The sequence below is a fragment of the Symphalangus syndactylus genome, chromosome 6, assembly GCF_028878055.3.
Source record: "Symphalangus syndactylus isolate Jambi chromosome 6, NHGRI_mSymSyn1-v2.1_pri, whole genome shotgun sequence".
Taxonomy (NCBI): domain Eukaryota; kingdom Metazoa; phylum Chordata; class Mammalia; order Primates; family Hylobatidae; genus Symphalangus; species Symphalangus syndactylus.
In genome coordinates, this window is record NC_072428.2 from 20,719,558 (window position 1) to 20,732,431 (window position 12,874).

The 12,874-nt window shown below is 46.7% G+C and overlaps 2 protein-coding genes across 3 annotated transcripts in view; one reads left to right on the forward strand and one right to left on the reverse strand.

Moving 5' to 3' along the window:
- Window positions 1-2,213: 2,213 nt before the first annotated feature.
- Window positions 2,214-4,718, reverse strand: FJX1 (four-jointed box kinase 1). Its single transcript, XM_055281921.2, has one exon. It carries the CDS (start codon window positions 4,446-4,448, stop codon window positions 3,129-3,131), a length of 1,320 nt encoding a protein of 439 aa, XP_055137896.1. The 5' UTR covers window positions 4,449-4,718; the 3' UTR covers window positions 2,214-3,128.
- The window catches only part of PAMR1 (peptidase domain containing associated with muscle regeneration 1), a 193,028-nt gene continuing 183,995 nt past the window's right edge, over window positions 3,842-12,874 (forward strand). Inside the window, exon 1 of one of the 2 annotated variants that reach the window (XM_063640981.1) lies at window positions 3,842-4,188. The gene's annotated coding sequence lies outside the window, so the exon portion shown is untranslated. The remainder of the gene's footprint in view (window positions 4,189-12,874) is intronic. The other variant, XM_055281918.2, reaches the window with a different exon arrangement.

A 12,874-nucleotide genomic window follows, 5' to 3' on the forward strand; every position in this document is an offset into this window, starting at 1 on the left:
AGTCTGCTTGGGTCCTGAAATCACCCACTCAAACCCATGTGGGCCTGTGCCCTTGGCCTTATGAACCAGTGCCTTGCATAGTTCTAGAAGAGGGTCCTTAGTAAACAGTTTGTTGAATCAATTTACTATCACATGTTTAAAACTGATACTGACCTTGGAAACAGCCAGATTTGGCTTTGACGATGGAAATTACTGAACGTAAGAAGGGCAAAAGTTTTTTTTTTTTTTTTTTTTTTTTTAAAGAGGAATAAGAAGTGAGGTTTTTTGTTTTTGTTTTTGGAAGCACCTGTATGTGCTTGTATGCTTTATATGTTAACATTTAAATCCCACAATATTCTGATCGAATCTCCATTTCACAGATGAGGGAACTAAGTTAAATGACTTGCTGAAGGTAGGTAAGGAACAGAATTCAGAATATTGTCTGCCTGTAGAACCCATTACTCTTTCCAAATCATGCTGTGGTCTGAAAGTTTTTGTTGTTGTTGTTGTTGTTCATTTGAGAAATGATTTGTCCCTAGCAGCATTCACTGACCATGGCGAAACTTTAATTGATCTTTCCATGCCACAGCCTACCTATTATCTATCAGGAACAGCAACAGTTAAAACCCATTCTGTAATTAAGTCTTGGTTCCATTAACAACTCCACCATATAATTAAACTTATTTCTCGAACAAGCAGACACGGTTCACTAAAGAATCTGAGAAGAGCCATTTAAATTATGCTCAGTGTTTTGCTCTGGGTTAACCACGATCAAGTCTGGGCTTGGAACTGAAGTTTAGAAAGAATGTAGAGAATGCTGCTGGCCCAGAACTCACCAGTGCTGAATCTTCGTGGGATCCAGGATGTATTTCCTGTGCAATCTGTGAAACTTCTAACTTATTACTGCTCATTGTTTTCCTCCATGAATATATTGGGTAAAAGTGCAGGTTGCTGAATACTTGTCCTGTTCTTGGAACAGCCTCCATTAACTAAAGCAGCAAATTTAATAGTAAAATAATCACCAGAAATGGAAAATGTTTCTTTCCGAAAGCTGTAATTATGAGACATATCCCATTAACAATGTCTTGAAAAAAGATAAATTTCCCATTATCAGTACATTCTATGGCTGTACTGTGCAAACACTTGACTTACACCACAGATAGTTTATGGACTATTTTTTTTTAAGGCTGAGATAAGATTTGGCTTAGCAAAAGGCACTGAAAACATAAGGATGACATTAAATAGTTAAATTACACACTACGTTGTAATGCAGAGTAGAAGGGGAACCCCCAGGGATTTAATAGCTTCCTGAGTCTATAAAACCCTAGGTTTACAAACGCAAGTCAAATAAAAACTATTAAAGTTGCAACCAAAAGTTGATTTGAGTTAAAGGTCATTAAATAAAAAGAAGGTAACAGGCAAGAACACTTGGACCCAGATACCAAAGAAAATGTCAAAATAAAACACCAAGGGCTGTAAAATAAAAATCAACCTCTTCCTCTTGAGTTAAAAATCCAAAAATAATTTGTTTGAAGTCCTGGAAAGGGTCCAAATGTCATACACAAAGTACTGTACGCCTTCATGGTCTCACACTGGCTGCTCTGAGGGGACCATGCACTTAGCACCCAGAAAACAGTACAACCTCTTCAGAGAACTGGATGAGTCCAGATGTTGGAGATTATGATCTTCTGAATCCATTGGAATTTATGCCAGGAGATTTAAGAGAAGAATTAATTTATGACTTTCTCTACCCGCTCCCAATGTGGGCTCAGCTTATCATCTGTACACATTGCAATGCACTGTAATTACAAGGCTGAAAATAATTTGCAACATGTGATCACTGTAGTTAAGTTTAAAAAGAGGGTGTTTGTCATATTTTAGTCCCCACATCTGGTTCTATCATATTTGCCAAATGATTAATATAGGAATACATTACAGTGAAATCCTTTCATATCAAAGTTTTATTTGCCAGGAAATAGAACACCTTCCTCCCATCTCTCTCCCTATCTCCCCCCACATTCTAGGCTAAACTCAAATTTCCAGCACCAAGATTCACCTGAGTGAGGACAGGGAGTCTGCTCTTATCTTTGTTCAATTCTGTAAGTTCCGTAGTCACAACTGGAATGGATATGCATCCTTTGTTTTAAAAGCACATCCACAAGAAAGAAAGCCTAAATCTTATTCTGAAAGCAGATGGGGCATCAGAAACATCAAACAAGTTAAAACCACAGGAATTAAATTATAAATTTTAAACTCCCTTTTATTGAAATATAAGTTTGTTTAGTATATTTACACCACACTTTATGCACATATATACAGAGAAGGTAAATTCTGTAAAATAAAAAAGTTTTTCTTAATAAAAAATTAAAATCAAAATAAAGTGCATAAAACTGATTTTTTTTCCTTCTGGTGAACATCATCATTGTCAAAATTTTGGTCGGTTGCGAGAGGGAGGAAGAACTTCATTATTTGACTTAGTGCATACAGCTGACCCTGAATTTGTAGCCTTCAGGCCAAAATGACAAGAGGTCAGGAATGAGTCAGGCAAATTGTCAAGGTCTGCAGGGCTCCCCAGAGTCTGGAGGTCCTGCTCTCTGTCCTATCGGGAGCCGTCCCCCTGCTTGGAACAGTGATCTCACCATCGCGGCGCTGGAACAAAGGGAGAACACAGGAAGGGGGGCTCCACCAGCCAATGTCACAGCCCTGCTCCGGGGCCACCAGCGCTGTGTTTGGTAGAAAATTGCAGAATTAGCTCAACGGCTCAAACGCAAGTTTTCCTTTTTCGGAAAGGGAATGAGGGGGGCCCAAGAATGGGGTGCATCTCCCACAGGGACAGCCACTTGGGGGCCAAACCCCAGTAGCCAGTTTCTTCGGATCCAATCCCCGTGCTGGCACAGGAAAGAATCCTTTTATAAGCTGGGTGGAGAGAATGTTACACTTCTCGCCTCGGTGAGTTCGTCCTCCCAGAACTTTGAAAGGAAACAGCGTGGGACTGAAAGAAAGGGGCAGGTGGGTAAAGAGCTGAAGTTTTTAGACACCTTTGCGGGTGGGCGTTGGCCAGCTGGTCTCCGACAGTGGCAGAGGCGACGGCCCTTCCCTCCATCATCCATACCGCAGCCCCAGGTCTCTCTCTTTTCCTCCCGGTGACACTAAGTCCCAGATCGGCGGCCGTACTTGGCCTTACAGTGCAAAATGTGCTTGGCGAGGAAGTCGAGGCGGCGCTGTAGCAGCTGAGCGTGGGGGTCAGCGAGCGCGGCCAGCTCGGGGAAGCGAGGCTCGTGGCGCCGGTAGAGGCGCAGCAGCCGGGCCGCGGCGTCCTGTCCGCGGTGCAGCTCCAGGACGCGCCGCGCGGTCCGCTCGCGGAACACGCACACTGACTGCAACAGCGGCTCGTTATACTTGTCCCACATGCCTGCCACCCGGTAGCCGTGCACCAAGCCCGCCTCATTGTCCAGAAAGACCAGCGCCCCGCCCGGACCGCGGTGCAGGTTGCTGGTGGCACGCTGCATGACGCGCGGGTCCCACTGCAGGCTGAAGAGGTTGCTTACGAGCCGGTCGAAATTGGCCGTCAGGTAGTCGAAGAGGATTAAGTCGGTCCATTGTACTAGGTCCACCAGCTCCGCCTGGCTGAGGTTGGCCAACTCACCCCCGGCATCCCGGAGGGGGCGCAGACGACCGTCCTCCGAGCGCCAGGGCGCGGGCACCACCACGTCCGTGAGGTTGGGCAGCCAGCGTGTCAGGCTCACCACGCTGCCCTCGGTCCAGTGCGCAGCGCGCAGCTCCTCCTGCACCTGCGCCCACTGCGCGCCCCGAGCCTCCACCCGGGCCAGTGCCAGCGGCGGCACGTGGCGCTGAAGGCCCAGCAGGCGCGCCAGGTAGTAGGACAGGGCCTCGCCCTGAATCTGCTCCGGGTTGATGCCGTAGCGCACGCAGGCGCGGGTGCCGTCGGCAAAGCGGGCCAGTCGGTTGGAGCTGCGCCCGCAACCCCCGCGCTCCAGGGCCACCACCCGGGCGCCGCGAGCCGCCTCCAGCCACGCCGCCGCCTGGGCCTCCGAAAAGCCCCGGGGCACCTGCTCCTCCAGGCCGCGGCTCCAGAAGACGCCCCCGTGCACCGCGGCGCTCTCCTCCGGCCGGGGCTGCCTGGCTGGCACGTGCCACCTGCGCTCGCTCGGGGACTGCCGGGGCGGGCCGTCCGCGCCGGCCGCCAGGGTGAGTAGCGCCCGGAAAGTTTTCAGGGAGCTGCCGCGGGCGTCCCACGCCAGGGGCGGGGGCAGAGGGAAGCGAGGCGCGGGCGCGGGCGCGGGGCCGCCGCTCCAGGCCGGGCGCCGTGGGAGTCGGTCTTCGGGCGGCCGGGAGGCGGGCAGCTCGGTCCGCGGCGGCAGGAGCCCTCCCCACAGCGCCAGCAGCGAGCCCAGCGCCAGCAGCCAGAGCCCCGCGGTGGCGGCGGCGCCCCGCATCCTCCTGCCCATGCTCCCGCGGCGGTGCCGGTGCGCCGCCGCCGCTTCAAGCCGAGCCCAGGCACCCGGGTCCCGGCGGCGAGGCGGGCCCGGCAGTTTGTGGGCTCCGGGGCTTCGGGCGCTTCGGCCCCATCGCGGCCGCGGGGCGCTGCGGGGCTCTGTCCGGCGCTCCGCCTGGCGCTGGGAACTCGCGTCTCCGCCGCTTCCCAGCTGCTTTTGTATTTCGCTGTGAGACCCTCCGGTGGGCGCGATTCACAGGCGCCTGGACCACGTGGGAGCGAGGGGGACCCCCCCTCCCCCTCCTCCGCCTCCGCTCCCCGCCCCCTTCCTCTCCTCTTCCACTTAAAGCGGCGATGGCTCCTTCCGAGAGGGAGAGGCGGTCCCACACCCAGTCCGGGACTTAGGGGCCTGGAGGAAGCCGGACTGGCTGCGCCCGCGCCGGGGCGTAGGAGGGGGTGGCGCAGAGCGGGAGTCTGGGGCCTGGCGGGAGGGACGCGCCCTGGGCCCTCGCGGGGGTGTCGTGGTAGCGGGGTCCCTTCGCCTAGGCAGCGCGGGTCTCCTGCAAACTTCAGACAGATTTCCACCTCTCTCCGAGCTCCGCCAGGCTAGGATCAGGCAGGGTCCCTTCGCTTTCTCAGTTTCTGTCTGGGTGATTCACGCTGCTTTATGTAAATCCCTGGAAATGTCTCCGAGCCACAGAGGATGTGATTCTAGCGAAAAAGAGGAACCCTCTGTAGCCAACAACTTTGAACCGACACCCCCTTTTCCGAGCACGCACACCACCACCAATCAGTATTGGCCGCTCTGCCTTTCCCAAGGGACTCCCAGGGACCAAAGCCTCGCTGTACACGTGCCCCTCGAACACCTAGGCCATCTCCCATTCATTCGTGCATCCATTCAACACAGCGACTGCCCCTCGGTTCTGGTTCTGCTCACCAGAAGCAAAATCCACAGATCCGGGTCCCAGTGCTGCTGGAGTTTACATTCCAGTGGGACTCTCAGGTTGCTAAGAGAGATTATAGCCATCCAACCTCGTGTTGGGGAGAGGGGAGCCAGGGACGACTTTTCGAAAGAAATGATACCGCTTTGTCCATGAGGAAACTGAGGCACAGAGAAGGGATGGATGTTGCTCAGGATTGCACAATTAGCAGTGACGAAGCTAAAAGTCAAACTCAGGTCTCCTGGCCGCATGCACTTGATTTTCCCTCCATTAAGAAAGATCAGTATTTTTTTTTTAAATCAAGTCAGCATTCTCAAGTTTGAAATTCACTGTCATTTGACCACTTTGTTCCCCAAATGTGATTTTTCAGTTAAAAGGATTTTTCAAATGAAAAGGAAAAAAACCTCAATCCCATACTGCATTTGATTTACTGCTTTTATGATTTAAGGGAAAAAGAAATGGTGGTGGTGGCGGGGGAGGGAGGTGGTGAAGGAGCAAACAAAACAAAATGAACAACCTCTTCACCCCAACACATCTTCCAGCCACCTCTGGGTTACATTTACTAGGAAAACTCTTGGATGCCAGTCGGCCCTCCCTTACCTCTCTGTATTAGAATGAGTCCCAGATCCACACTGAGATTCCCAGGGTAGACACAAGATCAGGGGCATGGTGGAATCCACCTCTCAAAGGCCAGAGTTTGAAATCTGTTTCGTTACGTGGTGTGTATCTTTTGTCTCCTTTCATCTTCCCATCAGGTGCACATGGGGGTTTTCAACTGGACTACCTCATCAGCTGGCACTGATTATGTTTTATTCTCCAAAGAAAAAACGTTCTTTGGAGGGTGATATAGAGCGTTCTAGGGTGATAAAGCAGACACTCTTATGTTTATGGCTGAGCAGAGGCATCAAAAAACAACATTTGGAGTATTCCAGCACTGACCCAGGATAGTCAAGTGTTTTCACTGGTGTGGTTAAGTACATATTGGCTGAACTGTTGAATCTGTTCCCAACCACATGGTGGCTATATCATGCCATTTTATAACTCTTATCTGATAATGAGATTACTATGACTCCCATATGGTTACATCAAAATATATTAATCCATTCAAAGGTCTTATTTTTTTGCCCTATGTAAGCCCCTCCTCATCTTTCCCTAGCAGGCAGGGACTATATCTTATTAACTTTTTATTTCTTATACCACCTAACATAGTACATTACACTAAATAAGCACTCAATACATTTAATTTGTTTGTCTTTTGGTTTAACTTCTACTGGGATATATACGTATTGATTTGAAAGGCAGCCTCTTTCAGCGTGGGCAAACTATAAGCAAGATCGCCACCTAGTGGGCATAAGTAGAGTATCATCTAATTGGAGAAAAGTATACATTTTTAACTGGATGATTAATTATTGAAGTTAAACTCGGAAGACTATTAAATGTCTACTGTGTACCAAGCTATGTCCTAGAGGATATGGAGAAATCCAAAGTAGTTGGGGGTCTCTGTCTTTTTGGCTGCTAACAAAAGCTGTAAGTAACTACCATTGTAAACTTCCTGGGGAGTCTGTCTTGTCCATTGTTTTATGGCTGCCTGGGCACAATGCCTGGCACTTAGTGTGTGTTCAACAACAATTTGCTGAATACATCTTTAGAATGCTAATGAGATGAAGCTCTGCGAGTAGCATGTATTAAGTTTTTTTTATTAAACACCCTACTACTAAATAATGCAAAACAATTTTGTCCAATGGTTGTGAGTTATTGTTCAGCTGATTAAAGAATACAAAAGAACTTCCACTAATTTTAAAAAGAAAAAATATTGTTGAGGGTTTTGCATAATAGATGTGAGGGGAAGCACATGATTTTAATTCTGGGAGGGCTGGCTTCAAATCCAGAGACTAGAAATCCTGGAATCTCCTAACCATATTGCTGGTACTGATGAAAAAAACCCAGACTTAAATAAATTGACTAAGATCATACACCTCATAAGATGGACTAATTTTATCATTGAGCAGCCCTTTGCCTATAGCCATAGGACTGAATGCATCATGTACCAGAACAGGATGCATTAATTGAAACTTTAACAAATTAATTGAAGTGCAGAAATACAGAAAACCAAAGGAACAAACACTGCCTCTTCCTCAAAGTGGAATGCAGTTTTGGAATGGTATTTGATTATTTGAGACAGGGTTTAAAAACACGCCTCTGTTTAGCTGTTAGATGAAAATACTCCCATTCTCCTTTATTTTCTGGACTGAGGACACTCCCCTGCCACCTGTGGTCAAACCACTTTGGCTCTATGGGGTAGCATAGTCAATCACCATCTGTAACCTCAGTCACTTCTGCCCTCTGGCAGTTGCTTGGGGATGAGAAATCCATTTGCACCTTTATGACTTTCTTAATACTCCTTAGAATTTATCCCTGAGCCTGAACTTCCAATATCTTCAAACTTTTCCACAGTCCTGTTTGAAGAATGATCTGGTTCATGTAATGGTGCCTCCTGGGGGAAAGAGAGGAGGTGGATTTGAGGGTTGGAAGCAGGGGAGGAGGCTTGGAATTGGAATATTTTCCAAGTCTGGCATTAGCGCTTTCTGGCTTGTTCCTTGGGCTAGTTATTTACTTTCTATGAGTTTCAGTTTCAGAACCTGAGAAATAAGTCAATAAATCCTTCCTAACTCACAGGGTTGTCATGCAGCTCAAGTGAAATATTAATAATAAGCACGGCATCAGCGGCAGCAAACACTTATCGAGCTCTTATTATGGGCTTGGTGTGGAGCTAAACCCTGCGTGTGCTTTATCTCATGAAACCCTCCCAACAAGCATTATTATCCCCACTTTACAGATGGGGAAGTGGAAGCTTAGCCAGTCACTGGAATGAGGTCATGCAGCAAGGAAGTGGCAGGGCTGAGATTCCAAAATGATGGGGACCAAACCTTTTGTAAATGATAAACTGCTAGGGAAATGTCAGGTGCAGAAATTATTACATTAAATCAAAATAGATTCAACTCAGATGAAATTTTGGTTTCATATGGTCTCTGGGGTTTGTTCCCAAGTGAAATGGTTAAGAATGTGAACTGTCAAGCCAGATTGTCTCGTTAAAACCCAGTCCTGCCACTTACCAGGCATGTGACCTTGGGTAAGTTACCTAACCCCTTTGTGCTTCGGTGTATATATCCGTAAAATGCAGTAAGAACAGTATTACTAGTATTACTAACAAAAATGATAACAATATACAATATCTCATGATTACTAGTAATTAATAGGAACAAATCTTATAGATTATTGTGATGGTTAAATAAGTGCTTATATTTAAAGTGCTTAAAAGACCATCTAAGTGTTCACTGTAGAATAGCTGTTGTTGTTCTTTTTCCTATTTCCTTTCTATTTCACTGTGTCATTGCCCAGATGGGGATGTCTTCCTTCTCTTGTTGCTGTCCTCCACCAAGCCTCACTTGGTCTTGAGAGACCTAACACAGGTGGTGTTCCAGCTCAATGCACCTGCTTTATGCCTGAAATGGTATCTTTCCTGATAATTTTGCAACATTTCTTCCCCGTGGAGCTGGACCACCTGGCTTCTACCAAGGTTCCCAGTGTAACTCTTGTTAAAAGCCCAGAGCCTCCAGCCAGCCTCGGGCAGACAGCTTCTGACTTCCTCTCACTACTCTGCCTCGTTCAATCCTGACCCTTTTCTGGATCTCCTGAGTTATAAGCCCCTGGAAAAGACAGAAGCGTCCAAATGTACCCTTCTACGTGCTTCTGCAAAAAGGAAGAGAGGGGACACAAGATGTCAGAGATGAGTATAATATTCCATGAAAGTGGCATGACTCCTACATTGGCCACTACTGTTTGACCCTGGGGAGTTTTCTAACCCTCTGGGCTATAATTTTATTATGTATGTATCTCTGTTATGGACTGAATGTTTGTGTTCCTCCCCGCACCATAAATTCATATGTTGAGATCTTAACTCCCAATATGGTGGCATTAGGAGGTAGGGCCTTTGGGAGGTGATCAAATCGTGAGGGTAGAGCCCTCATAAATGAGATTAGTGTCCTTGTAAAAGAGACCCCAGTAAGCTCTCCAGCTCTGTTTTCATCATGTGAGGACCCAGAAAGAATACTGCTGCCTATGAGCCAGGAAGAGTAGCCTCACTAGACACCCAGTCTTCTGGCACCTTGATCCTGGACCTCCCAACATCTCTCTCTCTCTATATATATATATCTATATATCTCTATATATCTATATAGATCGCTCGATCTATCTATCTATCTATCTATCTATCTATCTATCTATCTATCTAAATTTTTTTTGAGGCAGAGTCTTGCTCTATCACCCAGGCTGGAGTACAGTGGCACAATCTCGGCTCACTACAACCTACACCGATTTTCTTGCCTCAGCCAATTTTCTTGCCTCAGCCTCTCGAGTAGCTGGGATTACAGGTGTGTGCCACCACCATTACGTCCAGCTATTTTTTTTTTTTTTTTTTGTATTTTTGGTAGAGATGGGGTTTCTCCATGTTGGCCAGGCTAGTCTCAAACTCCTGGCCTCAAGTGATCCACCCGCTTTGGCCTCTCAGAGTGCTGGGATTACAGGTGTGAGCCCCTGCACCCGGCCAAATGTTCGTTGTTTAAACTACCCCAGCCAATGGCTCTCTGTGATAGTAAGCCTGAACTAAGACATTCCCTCCTTCCCATCTTTTCTACCCCAGGGTACATTATATTTCTGCTTGAGGATCAGTTTCCTTTTCTTGGTATCTCTATTTGACTATGATCTGGGTCTTCCAAAAATTGCTTAACTGATCTCATTCTCACATTCTTGGCTGTCAAGGGTGGGTATATTGATGCCTGGTTCCAGATAAATCCTACTGGAGAGCTAGAAGGAGGTCAGGAAATAGAGTAGTCTTTGAATGCAATTAACCTATCTGCTTGAACAAGTCCCACTTTTAAGAACACATTGTGTTTCTGGAAAGAAAGTCATGGTTGACACGAACCTTGTAAATTGGGATGAGACACATTTTTACGATTCTCTTTATTCCACCTAGCTCTCTTTTGGACCCGCTTTGCAAAGGTTCCTGCAGACACTAGTGTTAAAGATTCGAATCTAAAGGTTGGAGCACTGGTGAATCAATTTAGTAAATTTTAGAGCAGTTGCCAACACATATTTCAGTACTGGTTACAGAGTATGATGGTAAGAATTCTGGACTGGGCATTTGGAGACATGAATTTCTCTACTATAATTTAGTTCAACAGACATTTATTGCCCAAATGGTAAAGGCCAAAGGACTGAGGAATAAGTGATTGGGCATCAGATCTTCCTTCACACCTGCATCAGGGAACGTTTGTTGTCTTCTTTTCATCCTCCACCTTCCCTTCCTCCTTTTTGGCAGGTCTGCACCTTCATCCTCTGTGCCTTTAACCTTTAAGGGATGCTGAATCCTGATTGGGCTAAACCAGTCATGGTGCTTTCAATTCCTTGCAGTGACTGGTTAAGGCTTAGGCATGTGAGACCATTCTGGCCAGTGAATGTTATGGGGGAAGCCCAGTGGAAGGTTTCTGGAAAAGATGTCTGTACCCTTACAGAGACACAAGAAAGATATGGCACCTTTTCTGCATGGTTCAGGCTGGATGGGAGGCCTGGAACTCAGGAAATCATGTTAATGCAAGGGGAACTACATTCACACAATCAGAAAGGCAGAGTAGAAAGATGGAAGGAACCTGGATCCTTGCTGATGTCACCAAGCCCCCAAGTTAATCAATTCGGAAATGTCCTTCCTCTAAACTTCCTGTGGTTTAAGCTACTCTGAGTTGGGGTTTCTGTTGTTTGCAGCCCAAAATCTCCTGAATGACACACCCTTTCACATCAGAGCTTACAAACTAAGGAAGGAGGCTGACTTATAAACAAACAGATCTCTTCCATCACAACTGGGCTACTGGGAAAGTAGTGTGATTTAATGTTTTGGAACATGTGCTCTGCAGCCAGGCTGAGTCTTGCACCTATGAGCTGTACCATCTTGGGAAAATCACTTAGCCTCTCTGGACCACTTAACTCATCTGTAGAATGGAGATGGTAACTGTACCTGCCTCATTATTGTATGGATGAGATGTACCTTAAGCACTTAGAAAGGACTCAATAAATATCAATCGCTGTAGCTATTATGGAAATAGAAAGCACACGCAGGAGCATAGGATAGGGAGTGACTGATTCTGCCAGGGAAGTCCAGGAAGGCTTCACCGAGGAGGTAGATGTTAAGATGAGTCTTGAAGGGGAAGTGGAGGATTACAGGTGGGGTGGCAGATTCAGCCAAGTAGAGGGAACAGTGTGTGAGCTCAACAGCCATGTGCCCACAGGCAGATTACCACATCTTTCAGGAGCTCAATTTCTTTGTCCTTGAAAGCCCTTGAGTGTGTTGAATTAGCTTAATCTTCTTTTGGCAAAAGAAGTAAATCTCAGGCCCCCTTCCTAGATTGAGAGGCACCTCATTAGAGACCCTCCATGGCCCCTTCATCAATAACCTATGACTGTTGGTCTCAACCCACCCTGAAAAAATTCACTCAACAAACACTCCCACTAAAATAGATGACTCTCGTTCTTCTTTGTTGATTTCTGTTCTTCGTTGCCGCCCAGAGATTTATCCAGTGCACAATTAGTGATTCTGTGCCTCCTCAGCTTTCCAAGGCCCCACATATCTCATCAGTCAGATAGATGCTGAAGCTTAATTAAGCTTGTAAAGCTTTCTGATTTCCTCAGATGAAAGGTAGTTCATAAGTACCAAGTTTTATTCTGGTGGCTCCTGCCAAGGGTTATTATAAATAGGACTTAGTGCGACGTGGCTAAGCTCTTAGGGTGATAATGTGTCAAGACCAATCGAGGCTGCCGAAAGCAGAGATATTATCATAATGGTTCCATCATAGGCGGTGGGTGTTAATGGAAGTAGCTGTGAAAAAAAGAAAGTACTTCAGCCAGCAAAGCCCAGATCGAGATGGCTGCAAGTGAAATATCGGCTGCTCATGGGATCTCCATCATAATCATTAACCATGTTAGCCTTGGAGCCATTCTTCTGCCATCCCTCCTAGACCAGGCTCACGCTCAAATAAAAAATGGATGCTTTAACTCCAAATGAAAATATATTCCTTTGCTGCTTTTTAAAATCCATTTACATTAAAATGATGGCCAGCAGGTAAGTAATTTATAACTGGGGGCTTACTGCAGTGCAGAAAAGTGGCTTCGGAATAGTGAGCCACCTAAGTGGGAGACCAAGAGACTTCCAGATCCAGGAAAAGCCATTGCTGCTGGACTGAAAAATGGCTGGCAAGAGTAGGAAAAGGCAAGGGATAACTTACAGACACTCACTGATGGGGAAGAGTGAGCGTAGAGGTAGTTTGATATTTCCACAATCAGGTGAGTGAAAAAACAGAAGTTCTTAGGTAATGCAGCCCTGGTTAAGAATGTGTTAGCTTCCAGGGCCCTAGCTTTGGTTGCCTAAAATCAGCTTTTTGCATTCCATAGG